Below are 20,909 nucleotides of genomic sequence, written 5' to 3'. Positions count from 1 at the left end.
TTGAGAACTTTGTGATTTGCTTTCCCCTGCCCTGAATTGCCAGAATACCCAAAGAGAGCAGCCCTCACAGTTGAGAAGCGAGGGGCAATAGCCCTTCTGGAAGCTTGCAACAGCCAACAGCTAACGGTCCGTCGGATCTATTTGGAGGGCAAATCTACTTGTGGGCTGCTGCGAGCAGTAGCCAAAGCATATTAAGCTGCTTACTGCTACGAAAGTTGTGATTGGGAAATGTCAAGTCATAGTGGATGCTTTTCTTGCAATGGGATTCCCTATTGTGGGCGATAGATGAACCAATTGTATCTGGCACCCGGAGCCCAGGGGCACCAGTACCATAACCAAATGGGTTACTTTTCCTGCTGCTGCAAGCACTGTGGATCACAAGAGACGTCCCCAACATCCACGTGGCGATGCTGAAGGTTCATGACTCTCGCATTCTTCGGAACACTACTCTGTTTTAACGGCTGCAGCAAGAATTTAACTGCTCAGACCAGAAATAACAGTTGGGGATGTTGAAATGCCTGTAGTTATCCTGGGGACCCGCCTACCTTCATGCCATGCTCATGAGCCATAACGGAGCCTGGACACTAGTCAGGAGTTGTTCAAACTTACAGGCTGAGCAAGTGCGAATGGTGGTAGAATGTCGCATTTGGCCGTTTAAAGGCTTGCTGTGCACATTACTGACTCGCTTCACAGACCTAGCCACCTCAATTGTCCCCATTGTATTTGCTGCGTGCTGTGTTGCTCTACAATTTCTGTGAGAGTAAGGGGAAGACCTTTATGGCGGGGTGGGAGGCTGAGGCAAATCACCTGGCGCTGATGACGCGCAGCCAGACACCAGGGCGATTAGAGAGGCACGTCAGGAAGCGGCTGCCAATCCAGAAGTTTGACATCCAGTTTCATCACAGGCCCCTATTACGGTGGACTGTTGTGGTTGTTTTCTCCTTGATGAATCCCCTCCCACTTACTTGACCTCCATTCCGTAAGCCCCCACCTCCCTCTTCATTACTGCTTGCTTCCTAAGAATAAAGTTCACTCTCGTTTTAAAATCAATGTATTTCTTTACTTAAAAATCATTACCTCACAAGAGGGTGAACCATGCCAAGGAGCCCGGTCAGTTTGGGCGAGGATGCAACGGCACTAAATATTTTCAAACACACTGACAGCCTATTTGTTGTTGCTGGCACTGGGTGATGGCGGCGTGCACGGAGCCTCCCCATGCGTTCTTACACGTCTGTTGGGTGAGAGAGCTAAGAACATCGGTGAGGGGGAGCGTTATCAGGGACTGCAGGCGGCACTCGCCATCCTGCTTGCCGTTCCTGAAGCTCCACCAGATTGCTGTCATGAGACATAAGTCAGATTCGTAGCTGTCAGTCCTGCATGCCTCTTATGTCTCTCTCGCGAATGTGCAATCTCCGAACATCTACCCACTTTTTATCTCTACGCAATCGAAACGATTCTCGTCACTTTTCATCATTGAGAGACTGATCTTCCTCCTTTAAATTCATCAAGTTCGTTCTCTGCTATCTCACGTTTGTATTCCGCTCCATGGCAGGCTAATGAGAATAAGTGATATTAGATTAATTAATATACAGATGTCGTTGCATCACTCAATGTGAAAAATGCAGCAATCAGCAAGCACTGAGCAGCAATTATTACTGGCTGGCAGACTTAAAAACAAGTTAAACTTGCCATTGGGGAGGAGTACAGAAATCGGTTTTAAAAGCCCTTTATATCGATATAAAGGGCTTCATTGTGTGGACGGGTGCAGGGTTAAATCGGTTTAACGCTGCTAAATTTGGTTTAAACGCGTAGTGTAGACCAGGCCAGACTTATAGATACTTGCCACGGTTTCATTTAGCTCCAATGTCCATCTTTACCAAGAACTGCGATCTTGCTGATACTTCTCAGGCTGCTCTGATGACTCATTCTTAGATGCAGGAAGGACAGCACAGGAAAGTCAGAGAGGCAAGAAGAGGCTTTTTGTGTTGTTGTAAAACTAAGTTAATTATCTGGTTTCATTTATGGTTTTTTTTTCCCCCTTCCCAGTGCATTAGTATCCACTGAAAGTTTTTTTTTTTACCTGTCTCATGCTGATTTACCACTTCTTACCTCCCCAGCTATGGTTATTTGGTTGTCCAAATAGTGGCTTCCTAAAAAAAACCAAAAACATTTAGGTCAGCATTTTCAAATCTAGTGCCAAAAGATAGGCCTCAAAGTCCATACTTGGGTACCTGAATAAAAATGGCCTAATTTTACTGTTGCTAACACTTGTGATTTTATTACAAGTCTCATAATTTTTGATAATTTTTCTGTAGCTCAAGCTTTTGGAATAATTGAATATGTGAGAATCTCAGCTTTCATTTAAAATACAAAACAAAAGTAGGTTTCTAGCCCTCAATAATGCCAAAACTAACAGGAAAATATGAACCTTGAAAGTTTAAACATCATGAGGGAAATTTAAAAAATCCTAATTTGTTATTTATTAAAGTCTAATGGTTTTTTTTAGCCAGTCATGGTTTATGGTTTTTGAATGCTTGGAATTGGCAATACTGTAAATTTCAGAGATATTGAATTCCCACGGAAATAAATTGGAGTTTTGGGGACTCAAAACCTCAGAAAAGTCAGGACATTTTAATTTAGGTGCCTAAATATGAATTTTGGCATAAGCGTTCCATTTTAGTTAGTTTTGGGGCCTGATTCTGCTTTTGAAGGCACGTGTGGTTCCATTTGATTTCAAAAGGAATTATGCAGGAATGATCAGAGGGCACAATTTGATTTCAAACTCATGTAATTACTGTGGAGTTTTTCTTTAATACTGCATATATTATAGACACATCCTCCTAAGAAGTCTGGTAAGTTCTAAGAGTTAAAGAAATAAATATTCATGAAGTTCAGATTTGGCCAGAACCTGCATATGATTTAAAAATCTCTTTCGACACATAGCCAAGATGCAGTGGAATTTTTAACTATGCAAGTGCTCACTTTTATTGTACAATTGATCATCTTAAAATATTCTGATTCCTCCCCATCATCTTGGGATCTACTTTCACCTTTGGTATGCAGAATTCTGTACTGAACACAATTGCATAGTCCACCACCATAGTTTAGTTGAAAGTTAACCAGATCATAAAAACTTGTGTGGAGTTTAACTAATCTCTTGCAACTGGTTTGTTTATAACACTGATAGATGATTTGCATTGCATATAGAAAGTGAGTATCTGGAGAATTTGAACGAAAGCTCATAGCTCATTTTCCTAATCTTCTTGAACAACCTACTGTATCACTTTGATGTTAACTATACTCTTTAACGGGACTATATTAAATATTGGTAAACAAAGTGATTTTAAAATTGAAAAGTTTAAGCTTTGAGTATAACTGCCTAAATACTGTTAATCAGTCTTTTAAAATGGACTAAAATGCAAAGTTAATGTAGCAGGATTTGTTTTAAAGATAATGCTGTTTGGAGGGAAAAAAAGAGTGAAAATAGTCTTTTGTGCTCCATAAGAACACAGGCATTATACTGATTTGAGCATTCATCCATGTGCCTCAATAGGATTTTGTAGCTCCTTTAAAAAGGACAGTTTTATTCATTGTAAGAATCGTTCTCACCTGAATTCTAGAGTCCTTGGTAGTAAGCTTGTTTCTGTGGTATTAACTAAGGGCCCATTTCTGAACTGGTGCGCAGTCATTCAGCCACACATTTCCTGCTGATCTTGATATGTTAGAGCTTAACAGCTGTACACTGCACTGAAAATTTGATTTACACTCATTAGTATAAACTATTAAACATGGACCTCACTTACAAATTTTAAGAACATGTGTATATATAGCTTTTGTGCAGTTCCTTTGAAGTTTGGCATTCAAAACATGTAAACAATTTTTTTGAGAATTCTGTGTGCATATATATTTCCCATCAACATGCAACACCTACATTTTTTTTTTCAAATACTTTGGCAAATAAAATTGCATACCCACTTAAACCCATGCCCAGACAATTATTTGAACCCTGTATCAAGTGTCTTTGCTAATGTCTTTAATTTCAGCACTCGGAGAAGCTAATTGTCTTTCACATCAAACTGCATTCATGTTCTAAAATAATAGATTTATCATTTTCATTCTGTCTCTATGGAAAACAACATAAACAAAGGCAGACAAGTGCTAAACAGGTCTAAATAAATGTCTTGATTAATCTGCTTTGATTTTTTGATGTCAGTTACCTGTTTCTGTAAAAGCAGCAAAGAATCCTGTAGCACCTTATAGACTAACAGATGTTTTGGAGCATGAGCTTTCATGGGTGAATACCCACTTCGTCAGATGCATGATGCAGTTACCTGTTTCTGATGAAGTTGAGTACTCAAAATATCCAATCTTTTGAGAGGACATATATTCCAAAGTACTCCCAAAATCTTTTCTAAACCACTTTAGTCTAACTGTAATTTTATAGTCCAAAAAAAGGATATTTTCTGTGAATTACCTGGCAAAATATTATAGCAATACTATGCAGTAAGACACCCTAAACAGGGGAAACAATCATATCCATAAAAGTACAGGCATAAAAAATCGAAAAATAGCACATTTTCCAAAATAGTTTGATTTAATAAGTTCTCATTTTAGATATAGTTTTTATGAGTGGTAAGGAGGAGACGTGAAGCTGTATTATGTTAATACGCAGTATAACTATTTTGTGCTAAGATCTATCAAGCCAAGCAAGTGGTCAGGCTGGGTCCTGAAGCCAAGTGCTTCAGGGAAATTTGTTGGTGATGGAGCAGGCTGCACATTTCCTTCTTAGTCATGACCGAAAGAGACAACAGGGTGAAGCATCCTTATATGCACACACAGGTTGGGCAGGTAAGGGGATGGGTGAAATTCTCTCCCAGTTTTTCTATGCAACTGCTAATGCAGAGAAAATGTATTTGTTATGAGATAGGACCCTGCAGCCTTAGAGGTTGGGACAGAGATCCCCAAAGTGTGGGACACGCCTCCTTAGGCTGACATGAAGAACCATTGGGGAGGTGCTGCAGGGCCCAGGCCAGCCCCAATGGGGTCGGGAAAGGAGTACCACACAGCCCCTTCCCCTGTCCCCTGCTCTGCTCCGTTTCGGCCCCTAGCTACTTCCCTGGCTCCTGGCCCCGTGCGCGGCTCTCCCCATTCCCATCATTAGCCTCTCGGCATGGCTCCATTCTCGAACTGGGGCTGAGGCTGGGGGCAAGGCCAAGAGTGAAGCTGCACCTGGCCACAGGGCTGGACTGCTGGCCCCCACCACAGCCAGCCTGGGCCTCTTTAACCCTGTCTGCATTCTGCCCCCCCAAGCCATGGCTCCACTCCTGACCCCAGCTCAGGGGCAATGAGGGGCATAGACCTCAAAAGTTTGGGGACCTCTGGGTTAGGAGCAGTACTTTGATCAGTGCTGTCGTGTACTTCTTTTGCATGAGCTCAGGTAGCGGGAGCGTAGTACCAATTAGCATGATTTCCCTGCTCTGCTTTGGCATGTGAGGGTGTGTCTACCCTGCAATAAAAAAAACCCAGTCAGCTGATCTCAGCTTGTGGTCCCAGAGCCTGGGCTCCAGCCTGAGCCTGAACATGGACATTGCAATTTTATAACCTCACAGCCTGAACCTGAGTCAGCTGGCATGGCCAGCCATGGGTGTTTTATTGCAGTGTAGACGTACACTAAGAGTGGAAGGAGGGGATAGATGTGACAAGTTTCATGGCAGCAGAAAATTCTGCAGCAAGGGGCAAATTCTGTGTCTATGGAAATGCAGAATTTTTTTTGCGGTACGCCTCTCCTGAGGTGGCTGTATTTCATTTGAGGGTGAAGTGAGCTGTGTATTTAGCGAGTGTATCAGTTTAAGTCTGCAAAGGGCTTTGGGATCCTCCAGTATGAAGGGTGCTATAAGAGTAAGATGTTATTTTGCAGTCTCCTTTTCATTCTTATCTTCTTGGGAATAGGGGGAGGATAGTACATTACTTTTGTAACTGGGAACTTTCTTCTTGGCTTATAGGGTGTGAGGACTGCAGCAAAAGCCTTATAGGAGAATGCAAACTCCATGGACCACTCTTCAGGGTTAAAGACAGAGTTATTCCCAGTCGAGCCCGCCTTACCCTACCTCACTACCTCACTTTGCGAGTGCTGGAGTTGCGAGCTGGGAACCAACAGAGTAAGTATTGTAGCTCTTTCGGCTGTGGCTTGGGAAAGAAGCGACAAAAAGGTACTAACACTGCTTGTTTTCAGAAGTAACTTAGAAGTGGCATTTTGTTCAGATAGGCTGTTTAGAACTATCTTAATTTTCGGCTGAACACAGCTAAATCCCAGAATCCACCACTGATGGAGACGGAGGGGTAGACAGACCAAACCTGAGCAGTGCTGTGACTCCGTGCACCTGGTGACAATGTCACTATGTTTGGGGGTCCTCATCAAATGTATTTCTACAGCCATTTCTAAGATTTCATAGATGTTATTCAAATTCATAATTTGTGACCTCCATGACAAAATTGTAGCCCTACCTATAGGTACTTCAGTTAATTGTGACATAGGTGTGCAAAGGGAGAAAGAGGTTCAATAAACAAAGTAGCAATGAAAGAAACAAAATTCAGACAGCATATGAAGGTTCAGTACAATTCACCTTTTCAGCATCTAAAGTCAGCATTATAGAAAGATTGTATTGTTTCTTTCAGGCCACATGGTAGTTCATTGGAGTTTGGAGAGAGAGGGGGAATTACAAACTCCTTGCTAATTTACAGATATTTCCCAATGATTGTTATATAACTCTAATTCTGCCTAGCTAGTACTGCAGAAAATGAAGGTCTTCTGTGCAGTGCTATTACTGTTAATATGGGGGAATAATGTGTAGGATAGCTTACTTTGTACTTTCATAGCTATACACACTGATTGCTGGAGAGGACAGCCTTGTTAAACATGCCAAGGTGCAGAACCTTGGGGAAGTGATATTTAGTAGCTTACAATAGCCCTGCTGACGCTCACGTCATTCTGACTGATCCATACTTCTAGCCCCACAGTTTAATATAGAAAATTGGCAATTCATTGTGAATTAGGTGGTTTTGGAAATGTTACCCAGTCCCATTTTAAAAGTGACTGAAAATTTTACACATTAGAGCAGAGGTTATCAAACTTTTGTATTGGTGACCCCTTTCTCACAGAAAGCCTCTGAGTTCGACCCCATTTGTAAATTAAAAACACTTTTTATATTTAATATTATTAAAAATGGTGGAGGTGAAGTGATGTTTTGGGGTGGAGGCTGACAGCTCAAGACGCCCCATGTAATAACCTGGTGATTCCCCGAGGAGTCAGGACCCCCAATTTGAGAACCCCTGCATTAGAAGTACTTGCCTGATTTATTCTTCAGCCTGAGTCTAGGAGAGGAATTCCATGTGTCCATCCTATGTTACACTTGTTCATTTCCCTCAGTTGAAGATATTTGGGATTTAGATCATGATGTGCATATTCTTCTTAGACTGTCTTATTTTTATTCACAGTCCTTGGAGTGTTTGCTAAGAAAGTTATACAGAAGAGAACACAATTTGGTCCTTATGTTGGGAAACTATCTACAACACGTACCCGCTATGATGACAACAGGCTAGTTCTACAGGTAATAAACTCAGAGATTCAGGTGGGCTTTGGAGGATTTTCTTTGCTGGGTTCTAAACTATTGCAGCAGGATTTGTAATATTTCAATTTTTTACTTATTTCTTTTTTAAGTGGCATAAGCATCTCTCTTTTTCCTATTCATATGCAAGAGTATTCATACTGCACATGCAGTCATGTCCAAAGTTTCATGATTTTCAGGTCAGTGTAACTTTAATTGCCAACTGGTTTTCCAATTTTGATCTGGTGATGCATAATTTGATACAAACATCGTATATGATGCAGACCAATTTGATCTCCTAGTGTAATGCTGAGGTGTGCTGGCTTGGATTTGCCCAATCTAGAATTTGTCCAATCTATTTTTAAAATGTCTATAGCTGGGGGTTCTGCTAGTTCAATGGGAGTGTTATTCCTCAGTCATTGCTGTTAGGAAATTTTCCAGAGGGTTTGAAAGAGCAGGCAGAGCTTTGGCAAAGTCTGTCTTTTTATATTTTCACTAACCAGTAATCCAGGCACCATTTGACTTTATAAAAAAACAACCCACTCATACTAAAGATTAATCTTTTTCTGTGGCTGACTCAGCAATAGTGGCAGCAACTGGTTAAGGCACCTGTTTATTGAGGAAAACAGGATAATGGGGGCACATATTTTTTTAATGTAAACCACAAGAGACACAACCTTTGACATATTGCTTATATCATTGTTGTCTTGTTTCTTTTGGTTATAAGCAATTTATCCATATTTTCCTATGAGTTTGTACAGTTTCCAGCACAATGATGAGAGCTTTTGGGCACTTCCACAATGCAAATAAATAATATGCATCTTAAAGTTGTGTACAGTTGTATCTAGGTATACCATCCTAATCAAGCACACCTTTGTTTAAATTTAAAAAATACTTGTTTACAGTTATTAGTCTTGATTCCCTTCTGGATTACACTATCCACTGCTAGCCTAGCCATCTGCCTAGGGAAGGTTGCATTGGCATAGGACACTCGCTAGCCCCACTGTGCAGGCAGGCCCATGAACAACCAGTGCAGCCTTGAAAGTGACCAGCAATAGCTGATACAATGCACTGGTAGGAACCCCACTAGCAAAGGCTGCCTATAGCCTCTGCCAGCAAGTTAAAGCTGTCCTCTGATGGAACCCCTTTGGGAGGTTGACAGTGCAAACACCCCCCACCCCCATTCCTCTGTCAGTCTCTCTATCCCCTTAAATATCTTAAGATTTATATTCTAAAGGGCTGATGAGTTACCTCACGAGATGGAGAGAATGGCATGAGACTTTACTCTGAATTTCTTTCAGCACAACAGCAGGAGCTTTGCCTTCCGTCTGCCAGAATCCTGAGTGTGACTGAGACCAGCATTTATGCAGCAGAAATGTATTTTCATCAGCAATTACAATGTTAGATGGAAAGCTCCCAAAGGCAAGGAAATGTAGTGTGTTTCACATAATTGCTTCTTAACTCTCAAGAGCTTTCAGATGAGCAGTGGAGCAGATAAATGGCATATTTGTGCATGAAGTGTCAACATACTGAAAATGGACATACTGCTACAGCAAGACAATCCACCTTTCAGTGTATGTCACTGAAGGGTGACATCCTGGCAGCAGATCTGAAGCCTCTTGCACAACACATTCCTTTCTTTTTCCATCTAAAAGGAATCCAGAAGGAATAAAGTGAAGCAGAGAGAATGAGAGACTTTCCAGGCATTGTCATTCATTAGTATGACGTCCTTATTGTTATGGGAATACAGCATGTGGTCAGTCAAGAGGGATGAGCGTTTATGTATCAATATACTGGATGTTATCCATTAGACTTATTATATTATTGTTCCATACAAAACAAAACTTCAGCATAAGACTGAAGGTTGAGATATCAAGCACTTAAGAAATGCACTACAGTTCAAAGCTTATCTTTCTCTGTCTGCTTATGCTTAAACCTTAAAATATCTTTTTACATCATTCTAAAAATCATTTGACAAATAATATAACCTGTAATTACATATTTCAAACAAATACCTGGTTATTTCTGTGCCTGGGCCCCCCAGAAATTGTACAGTCTTAACCTTTTTTTTTTCAGTTGGCTCATTTAAGTGTCACTTATTTTGTTTTAAAAAGCATCTGTGTATGAAAGAAATATATAAAAAGCACTGTCCCTGACTCACATTCAACAGAAAAGTTTAGTGTGTTCCTTTCCACAGCTCTGTTGTAACTCATTCCTTCTCCCATAACCTCTCTCCTTTTTCTTTAGGTATTGAAAGATGGCAGAAAGTACTTTCTGGATGCTCCCAATGAAGACTGTGGTAACTGGATGATGTTTGTCCGACTTGCCCGGAACCAGGAAGAACAGACCCTTGTAGCCTATCAGTACGCTGGAGAAGTCTACTTCACAACTGTTAAGGTAGTTAAGGCTACACCACCTCCATGACTACCATTCAAATGATAGCTTACTATACCCAAAAACTGAGGAGACTGGCTCACCTCATCACAGATGAGAGACTGATTATGGTTAAGTAACCTCTTCTCCATTACATACATCCCTTCATAACACTTAATGTCCAATCAATCAAACAGGCTACTTACTGGGCCTTCTGCCTAGACCAGGGGTTCTCAAACTGGGGGTCGGGGAGGTTATTATATGGGGGGGTCACAAGCTGTCAGTCTCCACCCCAAACCCTGCTTTGCCTGCAGCATTTATAATTGGGTTAAATATATAAAAATGTGTTTTTAATTTATAAGGGACGTCTCACTCAGAGGCTTGCTATGTTAAAGGGGTCACCAGTACAAAAGTCTGAGAACCACTGGACTAGACCTAATGTGTCATGGAATCTGCTGCAAAGGATAGGAAAGACAATGATAGTGGTGATAAAAAAAAAAAAAAAACCAACTCAAATAGAATGGTTAATAATTGTAGTTTAAGCATGGCTGTTACATTCTTTTTTAAATCTGAATTGGTTTGTGATGAGCTTGCTCTAGCACAGCTTTGCTCCGGAAAGGACAACCAGTACCTTTCTTTTCTTAAATATATATTGAAACAACTTTTTGGAGACCAGTTGCGCAGAAACTGGATACTAAACAGAAAACTTTGAAAGCTCTACGGTACTGAATATTATACCTGAGAACAGTGATTTAGTTAGAGACTTACTTTTCAGAATTTCTAGCACTGTGATCCTGTTGCAAGGTGACCAGTTTCTGAGAGATTCTCTGGATTATTATTTTTCTGAGAGAAACTCTGTATTTATAGGTGGAAATGAAATATAGCAACTTGCTTCTTGGGTTTGTTTGTTTATTTGACCACTATAAAGTGGAGCCTAAGACTACAGAAGCTGTAAATCTTGGTTTACTATAAGACTATGCAATTTTATTTTCTTACCATCTCACAGAGCTGAAGCTTTTCTAGTATTGGAATAAATGTGCCAAATTTTTCTTGTTTTGCTTTTTTTATTAAACCATATTTTACTTGAGCTACTGTACATCTTCTCTAAAGTAGGACTTTTTTAGAGGCTTAGGAGTTAGGAACTCACAGTATCTAATACTAGCTCTGCCCCATATTTTCTATGCGACTTTAGGCAAGTTATTTAACTGATTTCTCTCCATTTCTCCATCTGTAAAATGGGAATAATACTTGCCTACTTCACAGGAGTGTTGCAAGAATTAGTTAATGGTTGTAAAGTGCTTTTAAGATATACAGTGCTAGAGAAGTATTAGGCTACGTAAGAAAGTTAGTATAAAAAGTGACAGGTGGTAATATGTAACAGATTGTCACATTGTCTTGTAGAGGTGAATAGATCTGTATTCAGGATTCTGGAGCAATCCACAGTACTTTTGTGATTTTATACAAAATATGATTACATCTATGCTGTATAAGTAAAACTGGTAGTAGTATTATTTGGAAAGCACAAACAAATGCTTTTTAGGACTGTCAGGTGATTAAAAAAATTAATTGTAATTAATCGCACTGTTAAACAACAATAGAATACCACTTATTTAAATATTTTTGGATTTTTCTACATTTTCAAATATACTGATTTCAATTACAACACAGAATACAAAGTATACAGTGCTCACTTTATATTTATTTATTACAAATATTTGCATTGTAAAAAACAATATAAATAGTGTTTTTCAGTTCACCTAATACAAGTGCTATAGTGCAATCTCTTTATAATGAAAGTTGAATTTACAAATGTAGAATTATGTACAAAATATAACTGCATTCAAATATAAAACTATGTAAAAATTTAGAGCCTACAAGTACACTCAGTCCTACTTCACCCAATTGGTCAGACAAACAAGTTTGATTACAATTTGCAGGAGATAATGCTGCCTATGTCTTGTTTACAATGTCACCTGAAAGTGACAACAGGCATTCACATGGCACTGTTGTGCTCGAGATTTCAAAGATTCATATGTCCTTCATTGCTTCAACCTCATTCCAGCAGATGTGTGTCCATACTGAGATAGTTCTCTCAATAACGATCCAAAGCAGAGCGACCGACGCATGTTCATTTTCATCATCCTAAGTAGATGCCACTGGTAAAAGTTTTTCTTTTTGGTGTTAGGTTCTGTAGTTTCCGTACTGAGTGTTGCTTTTTTAATACATCTCAAAGCATTTTCCATACCTCGTCCCCTCAAATTGGAAGCCCTTCAGTTCTAAACCCTTGGGTAGTGCTGCATCTATCCTTAGAAATCTTACATGTACTGTCATAAGCATAAACCCAATTCTGAACCTTAGCATCCAAAATGTGGTGCCGACGTAAATCCTCTAAGCTAATTATCAGCTTAGATCTGATAGCGCTGCCACCAGCCAGATTCCAGTCTCTGGCGCCCTCTGCCCCCAAACCTTCCCCTGGGGAACCCCAAACTCAGATGCCCGAGTCTCACCACAAAGGGAAATAACCACTTCCCTTCCCCCTCTTACCTCCCAGATTTCCCCCCTGGTACACTAGAGATTCCCGCTCAATTCCTTGAAACACAAACCCGAGAGTAAGTGCTCTCCCCTCACCCAGAGGCATGCAGATCAAACCTAGTCAATCTAACACAAAGAGATTCCCCCCCCCCTTCGTCCTTAGCCTAACCAGAGAAAACTCAAACAGGTTTAAAAAGAAACTTATATAAAAAGAAGAAAAAAGACATAAAATGTTCTCTGTATCAAGGTTGACAATATACAGGTCAATTGCTAAAAGAAAAAGAATAACAGCCTATTCAAAAAGATAACAATTAAAACATTCCAGCAAACTACACACATGTAAATACAAAAACAATATAAAAACCTATGTCTTCTACCTTTGTACTACACTGGGAAACAGAAGATTAAGAAAAGCCTGAGATAGAAATCACTCGCATAGCCGAGAGCACAGAACAAGAGCAGACAAAAGACACACACCCAATAAATCCCGAAGACACACACCCAAAAATTCCCTCCCTGAGCTTTGAAAAATCCGGTTTCCTGATTGGTCCTCTGGTTAGGTGTTTGGTTCCCTTTGTTAGCCCTTTACAGGTAGAAGAAACATTAACCCTTAGCTATCTGTTTATGACAGGTACCTTCTTTGTGTTTTGTCAAATCTGCTGTGAAAGTGTTCTTAAAACAGACATGAGCTGGGTCATCACCCAAGGCTGTTATAACATGAAATATATGGCAGAATGTATGTAAAACAGGAGACATACAATTCTCTCCCAAGGAGTTCAGTCTACATTATTTTTTTTTAAACAATCATCAGCATTGAAGCACGTCCTCTGGAATGGTGGCCGATGCATGAAGGGGCATACAAACGTTCAGCATATCTGGCATGTAAATACCTTGCAACGCCAGCTACAAAAGTGCCATGTGAATGCCTGGTCTCACTTTCAGGTGACATAAATAAGAAGCAGTCAGCAGTATTCCCTGTAAATGTAAACAAACTTGTTTGTCTTAGCAGTTGGCTGAACAAGAAGTAGGACTAAGTGGACTTACGGGCTCTAATGTTTTACATTGTTTTGTTTTTGAGTGCAGTTATGTAACAAACAAACAAAAAATCTACATTTGTAAGTTTACACATTCACAAAAAAGAGATTGCACTACAATACGTGTATGAAGTGAATTGAGAAATACTATCTCATCAGTTTTACAGTGCAAATATTTGTAATAAAAATTATATAAAGTGAGCATTGTACACTTTGTATTCTGTGTTGTAATAGAAATCAATATATTTGAAAAATGTAGAAAAACATCCAAAAAAATTAAATAAATTTCAATTGGTATTCTATTGTTTAACAGTGCCATTTATCACAATTTATTTTTTTAATCGCAGTTAATTTTTTGTAATTAATCGCATCAGTTAACTGTGATTAATCATCAGCCCTAATGCTTTCTCTTCAAGGTTGTGATAATGAGTTAGTCAATCTATATTTTCTTGCATAATTTAAATGTTACAGGTCAAACTCTTTGCAAGTGTAAATGAGTGCTGTTCTATGGACTTCAATGGAGCTATGCTCATTTATTCCAGCAGAAAATTTGGTCACACATATCTAACATGAAGAACAGGGTATGGTGGATCGAGTCTTACCAGCCTGGGTGTATTCTGCATCATATGAGAGGCTGGTTCAGTAGTGACCTTGCTCCTCTCACTCCTGAGGAAAAGCATTGCTCACTGTATTGTGGGAGTGTGATGAACTGTTCTTGGGAGAGAGAGGGGGCCACTTGCTATACTAAAGCACACCCTGCTGTTTGCTTCATAGAGTAGCCATGGAGTTGGTTACAGAGAAAGCTATTTCCTACAGGCAGGAGAAAGAACACCATAAAAAAAAAAAATCTGTTAAGACTGGTAAAAAGTGGCGACACCTCCCCTCCCTTTTATAATACAGAGATGAAGATCCTTAAGATTCAGTTTGGAACAAAGCAGGGAAACTGCAATGAGACAAATAGAAATGACATGTACATATACATATACACATTTTGTAGCAGCAGTTTTAAGTGACACTTATTTAGCTCTCGAGTGACTAGAGGACACTGTTAGAGAATTTGGTGGAATACTACTGCAAATCCCACAGTATACAAGTGAGTAAGCATCATCCATGCTCAAAGTCCACCTGGCCATTTCAGAGTTTGTGTGTATTACCCCATCATTCCCATGTTAAACACTGATGCTAGGAAAGAACAAAAATCTTGATGTAAATATGTCACACATTTTAGCACAAGACCCAGCCATTGATCATCTTTGTTGTTTCCTCCACAGCAGCATGGAAATAATTTAACAAAGTATGTAAGAGTGAAATCCTAATGTATTTACTGATGCTCACTCTGTATTTTTCTGTAATTTGCATTATTATTGGCTAAAGATATTATGATATAGTATTTACCTTAGTCTTAACCTCAATGACCTTTGTTAAATTTCCTCCTCCCTGTCTTTAGGAATTGTACAAATAAATAACTGATTTTTCAACTCACATTTAACAATTGTTCTTAAAAAAGAAAAAGTTGAATTCTGAAACTAATCTGTGAACCAAGGTGCCTAGAGTAGCCCACACTGAAAATGCCAAGACCAGGGCAGGCTGCTAAAAGGAGAGCAGATTCTCCCAAAACTGTGTGACTGGTTGGTTAATCTAACTAAATTGTGCTCCTGACCCCACACTTGTTATCAGGAAGCTAAAAAAAAAGAAATCACTCAGCTCCCTTTGAATTTCAGTCTCTGGCTCCCAAACAGCAAATAGGTCCAGTAATGTGAGAAGTTATTTAAAACTCTAGTCACTATACAAAATGTTCTTCTGATCCCCCAAAGGACCAGCCCACATAACCAGCTCAATATTAGGTTGGATCTTACCCAAAATACCACCCTGCCAGCCAATCCTTTAGTATCTAAAACCAAAGGTTTATTAGAAAAGAATGAGAAGAGTCATTAAAAGATGAAAGCAATTGTATACATACATAAGATTTCAAAGTCCATATATCAGGTTCTTAGCAGCACTGGTGAGTTTGCTGGCTTGTGGAGTTCCTCTGGAACACATCCAAAGCTTGGATGGGTCTATCAGTCCTTTGTTCAAAGCTTCAGTTCGTAGAGAAGTTTCTCTAGAGGTGAGAAGCAGGATTGAAGACAAAATGGAGAAGATGCAGCTGCCTTTCAATATCCTTTGCCATGTGGCCTGTACATCTTCTGTCCCAAACCCAAGCTCACGGGCATGGAAAAGCTCTTGTAATCCCCTTTCCGCAGGCATGTCCCTACATGTCTTGCTGACTCATAGGCAGGGCCAGCTCTACAGTTTTCGCTGCCCGAAGCAGCGTACCGAATTGCCATCGTAGACAGCGGGGGCAGTCTGTGTGCCCTTAGGGCGGCAGCACATTTCCGCGGTGGCGGCAGTTCGGCGGCAGCTTCTATGTTTAGCTGAAGCCGCCGCTGACAGCTAAATATAGAAGCTGCTGCCGAATTGCTGCCTCTGCAGAAACGCGTCTGCCGCCCTAAGGGCACACGCGCTGCCCCTGCTGTCCGCGGTGGCAATTTGGCGCGCTGCTTGGGGGCAAAACAACAGGGACTGCCGCTCCTTGCAGACTGCTACCCTAAGCACCTGCTTGGAATGCTGGTGCCTGGAGTCGGCCCTGCTCATAGGCATAGCTCCTGGCTTCTCTCAATAGGTTCATTGTAGAGCTGATTGCCCTTGACTGGCCATCCAACAGGCTAGATAGTCCCAGACAGACTGGCCTCAGCAATGTCATCCAGAAACAGCATGGGTTGTAGATGCAGATATCATACATATTAATAACTCATGATACAAAGATGATACATGCATATAAAAAAGGCCACTATACTTAGCAAATCAGAACTTTTCCACTGATACCTTACATGGCGCATCTTGTAAGATTCATTGCAGTTTTATAGTATTGGTATCAATAATATTATAAATGGTCACCCATATTCCATACAGCATCACATAAGCTATCAAGGGTTTAAGCAGATATGAAGAAAACAGTTGCTGTAAAGGCAACAACTAGACTACCACCTGTTTTAAATAAGATGTAAACGCTTCCTATAGAAACAAAGACAATACAAGTAAGTAATGGGGATTTTTTTCCATTCACAGCCAATTGAACCCCACACAGAATTAAAAGTGTGGTATGCTGCAGATTACGCCAAGTTTATGGAAGCTTCTGCAGTTGTCATCAAAGAAGAATCTGATATCTGTGCTTTATCACCAGTTTTAACAACAGTAAGTGTCCAAGGACTGCATATAAGCCAACACCTTGCCTCAGTTCACATGACAGAAAATGATTCTCAACTAGTCTAACATTGAATTAACAGTTTCAATCAAATAGCAAAAAAAAAGTATCTGGAGCTCTATTACTGTGTGTACTGTACTTGTACTCTTAACAGAGCACAATACAGTGTTGGCATGTAATGGTAAACTCTGGAAAGACTGACATGCCGGCATACGTTCTTGGGAAACTGAGTACACTAGCCCTTAAAATTCTCCTTTCACCCGTTCACTGCTCTAGCTTATGTCATGTCCTAATTCTCTGGCATACATGTGCTGCATGTTACAGCGCCCGTCCCCTTTCCCCCCTCCAGCGTTAAAGCACAAAAGCTATTACATCTCATTATTTTCTTCTTTCTCCATGTCTCTCTGGAGAGAGAGAGAGAGACAGACATATACCTTGCATTGTTGGCAGAATAATCCCACAGGCCCATGACTTCTGTACAGCTGCATATCAGAGAATGCTCTCAGTCTAAAACTAAGTGGAAAACTTGACTCAGTCTTAACTATGGAACAGTGACTAGCACTTCCATAACAAGAACAAGCACAGAGACACTGAAAAAAAAGGGGAGGGAAAAAAAATCACCAACGGCTCGGCAAGAGCTAGAATAGCAAACACCAGACAAGAACATGGAAATAATCATTTACCAATCATTTGTTTTCATGCTTGTACACAGCTAAGATTAATATGTCTCCAACTGAACAGCAGTCTGGGAGGGACAGTCACGTGCTGTGCCTGCTCCTGTCACCGAGGGAAGTGAGAGGCCTTGGGACGATCAAAGACAACATAGGGCTGGTGAGAAGAATGTGACCTTTCTCTCTTTATAATGGTTAATCTGAGGGAACTGTTTCTGTTCTCATTGCAGAGACAGTGTGCCGATGCCTGGATATGCTCCAATTGTAGTAACGTTTTTGGGACTTTAGCTCTGCTGGAATCTCACCAATGCATCAGTAAAGACAAAGCACTTCTCACCAGCTTCAGACCAGCAAATAAATTAGAACCTCTAAAAGCAAAGGGCAAAACCAAAGGCAAACTGAGTGAAACTGGCATGGGTGCAAGCATTGTCCAGTGCTATGGGGCCATTTCCTGTTCCTCTAGTGCAAAGTCTACCTGTGCCAGCTCAGGAAGTGTTTGCAGTTCCATTGTGAGACTTGTGCCTTCATGGAGAAATGGTCAGTCTTCACTACTAAAGGAAAGAGAAGTGAAGCAGCCAGACAGTTATCACTGCCGACTCTGCGAGAAGATATTTGTTTCTGTTGAAAAGCTCACAGCCCACACTTATGCCCACACAGGAGAGCGTCCCTACAGGTGTTCCCAGCAGGGATGCACGAAAGCTTTCATTTCCAAATACAAACTGATAAGGTACATCTCCTGAAGGGATAGCAGCCCTTCCCAGTGGGGGTGTGGGGAGGAAAAGATGTCTTTTCTTGGCATGCACTAGTGACTACTACTCACTGAACTCCATTGGTCATATTTCTATATAAGATGTTAAGATTTAAATAAATGCTGTTCAAGGTGCGTGAATAAAACAGATTCACTGCCATATGTTGCTTATAACTATCCATTCTGATAGCGTGTGCATACACCTGAGCCCCAAGTCAGGTGGGCTTATATATGGGTCCTTTCTTCTAAGGAACTTGAGCACTTCACAAACATTAAATTGATTATGTCTCACCTCAATTCTGAGAGTAAGTGTTATACCCCTTTTACAGATGAGAGAACAGGCACAGGGAGGATGAATGAGTGGCAGGACAATAGGTATTCCAACTCCCAGTCCTCTGTTTTCAGCACTAGCTATTCTCTGCTTCTCAAGTACAATTATGATTGCTATTCAAAAGGTGTTTCTTGCAGTAATGTTCATCTAGCTCTACAGATTATAAAAAACCCACTAGCTTGCTATTTAATAGAGTCTGGCTTTTTGAAAACTGTTACCCTAGAAAGCGCAAGTGCCTTCACATTTTGAAGCTGTATCCCACTTGTGTGCATGAGTTCTGTAAACATGTTGTTATTCTTCTGTCTTAGGCACTCGGCCACCCACTCTCCACAGAAATCTCACCGATGTGGTTACTGTGAAAAGACCTTCCACAGAAAGGACCATCTGAAAAATCACCTTCAGACTCACGACCCCAACAAAATGGCCTTCAAGTGTGAAGAGTGTGGCAAGAAGTACAACACCAAGCTGGGTTACAAACGACACCTGGCTCTTCATGCAGCCACTAGTGGTGACCTTACCTGCAGGGTGTGTTCCCAAGAGTTTGGAGGCACTGAAGTGTTGTTAGAACACCTCAAAACTCATGCAGGGAAACCAGGCAGCAGCACCAAGGAAAAGAAACATAAGTGTGACCATTGTGAACACTATTTCTATACACGCAAAGATGTGCGACGTCACATGGTGGTTCACACAGGCTGCAAGGACTTCTTGTGCCAGTTTTGTGCCCAGAGATTTGGGCGCAAGGACCACTTGACTCGCCACATGAAGAAAACACATCCACAAGAGCTGCTGAAGGGCAGGTTGCAGAATGGTGACTTGCTGGGTCTCTTTGCCCCTTTCTCTCCATTCAGACTGAAGGAAGATGCCAGTATCCTGTCCTCTTTTCCTGAGGGGGCTTCTAGGCAGCATGGGCTTCCGAACACATTAGAAGCAGAAGAGTACAGCAGCCCACATATTCACTGTCAACAAAGCCTCCCGTCTACTCATCCCTTTGAACCTCCTCATTTGCTAAGGATGAGCTGTGTAGATAGTCTTTCAGCCACTCATTCTAAACCATCTCCACCATCGATTCCTACCAACCAGAATCTTCATCGGCACAACAAATATGAACTGAGTACTACCTCACTTGCACCAACATCCCTCAAAAACCTACCCATGGAAGTGGATGTTAAAGCTCATAATGTGAATTTACTCGAGGACCTGTCTTTACCAGAACCTCACAAAGTCAATCTGGAAGAAGCTTCCTTGGGGGCTGCAGGTGATGCTGGCAAGTACATATTGCACAAGGAGACTGTGACAACAGTTGAATCTATTAGCATGCCCTCCATGGATCTTACTCATATACTGGGTTTCTGGCAGTTCCCTCAGAGTGATAACCAGAACAACAGTGGAGACATCACAATGGCATTTGGTCAGGAGGAAGCACCACACAGGCTGAGCTGCCTCAGTCAACAGCAAGGTGCACAGCTAGCTCTGGGTGGAGTGGCCCTAAACCAGCTTCAGCATGTGCCCCATTCTTTTCCATCTAGTACAAATTCTGTAACATTGCCTCATTTTCACCATGCATTCAGATAACTACCACCTTTTTTAGGGCTCCTTTTCATGCCCAGATTTGCAAAGGATGAAAGCCCTAAAGCATCTCGAACTTTTAAAAAGGACATTATAAACATTGTAGAATGTTCCAGGAAGTAACAGAATGAATAGATGTATTTTATATAATACTTACTAGTTTCGTAGCATATGACACTTGCAACAATGCCATATTTTCCCCTCAATACCCTCCATGTTTTTACAGTTAAACCAAATAGTTGAACTAGTGTTCTTCAGTGGAAATACAAATGTATCTATAACAGGCACAAAACATGATGGCTGCTATGGGGGTGAGGGTGGGAAACATATATTTTTAAATGAGCCATGACTTGCAGTAATTTTATACCAGGGGTCAGCAACCTTTTGGAAGTGCTGTGCCGAGTCTTCATTTATTCACTCTAATTTAAGGTTTCGCGTGCCAGTAATACATTTTAACGTTTTTAGAAGGTCTCTTTCTATAAGTCTAAAATATATAAGTGAACGATTGTTGTATGTAAAGTAAATAAGGTTTTTAAAATGTTTAAGATTCATTTAAAACAATTAAAATGCAGAGCCCCCCAGACCGGTGGCCAGGACCCAGGCAGTGTGAGTGCCACTGAAAATCAGCTCGCGTGCCGCCTTCAGCACCTGTGCCATAGGTTGCCTACCCCTGTTTTATACAAAAGACTTGAACATTGTTCATATGTAGAATCTAGGAGGATCCAGTAGGTTTTTATGGCAAGCACTTAATCACTGAGCTTTAAGAATTTTTAATTTAAGTTATGACTTCACTTATTTTATCTCCT

At 40.7% G+C, this 20,909-nt stretch overlaps 1 protein-coding gene across 1 annotated transcript in view; it reads left to right on the top strand.

Moving 5' to 3' along the window:
* The window catches only part of PLAGL1 (PLAG1 like zinc finger 1), a 94,295-nt gene extending 73,824 nt beyond the window's left edge, over positions 1-20,471 (top strand). Inside the window, exons 3-8 of the mRNA XM_032795044.2 lie at positions 6,003-6,158; positions 7,495-7,607; positions 9,852-10,001; positions 16,652-16,777; positions 17,689-18,185; positions 18,846-20,471. Coding sequence (XP_032650935.2) covers positions 6,003-6,158; positions 7,495-7,607; positions 9,852-10,001; positions 16,652-16,777; positions 17,689-18,185; positions 18,846-20,109 — 2,306 coding nt within the window. The 3' untranslated portion in view covers positions 20,110-20,471. The remainder of the gene's footprint in view (positions 1-6,002; positions 6,159-7,494; positions 7,608-9,851; positions 10,002-16,651; positions 16,778-17,688; positions 18,186-18,845) is intronic.
* The last annotated feature ends 438 nt before the right edge of the window (positions 20,472-20,909 follow it).

The sequence above is a fragment of the Chelonoidis abingdonii genome, chromosome 3 (assembly GCF_003597395.2).
Source record: "Chelonoidis abingdonii isolate Lonesome George chromosome 3, CheloAbing_2.0, whole genome shotgun sequence".
Classification (NCBI taxonomy): domain Eukaryota; kingdom Metazoa; phylum Chordata; order Testudines; family Testudinidae; genus Chelonoidis; species Chelonoidis abingdonii.
The sequence above is the reverse complement of the archived record's forward strand: the minus strand, read 5'-3'. Positions and strand labels throughout refer to the sequence as shown.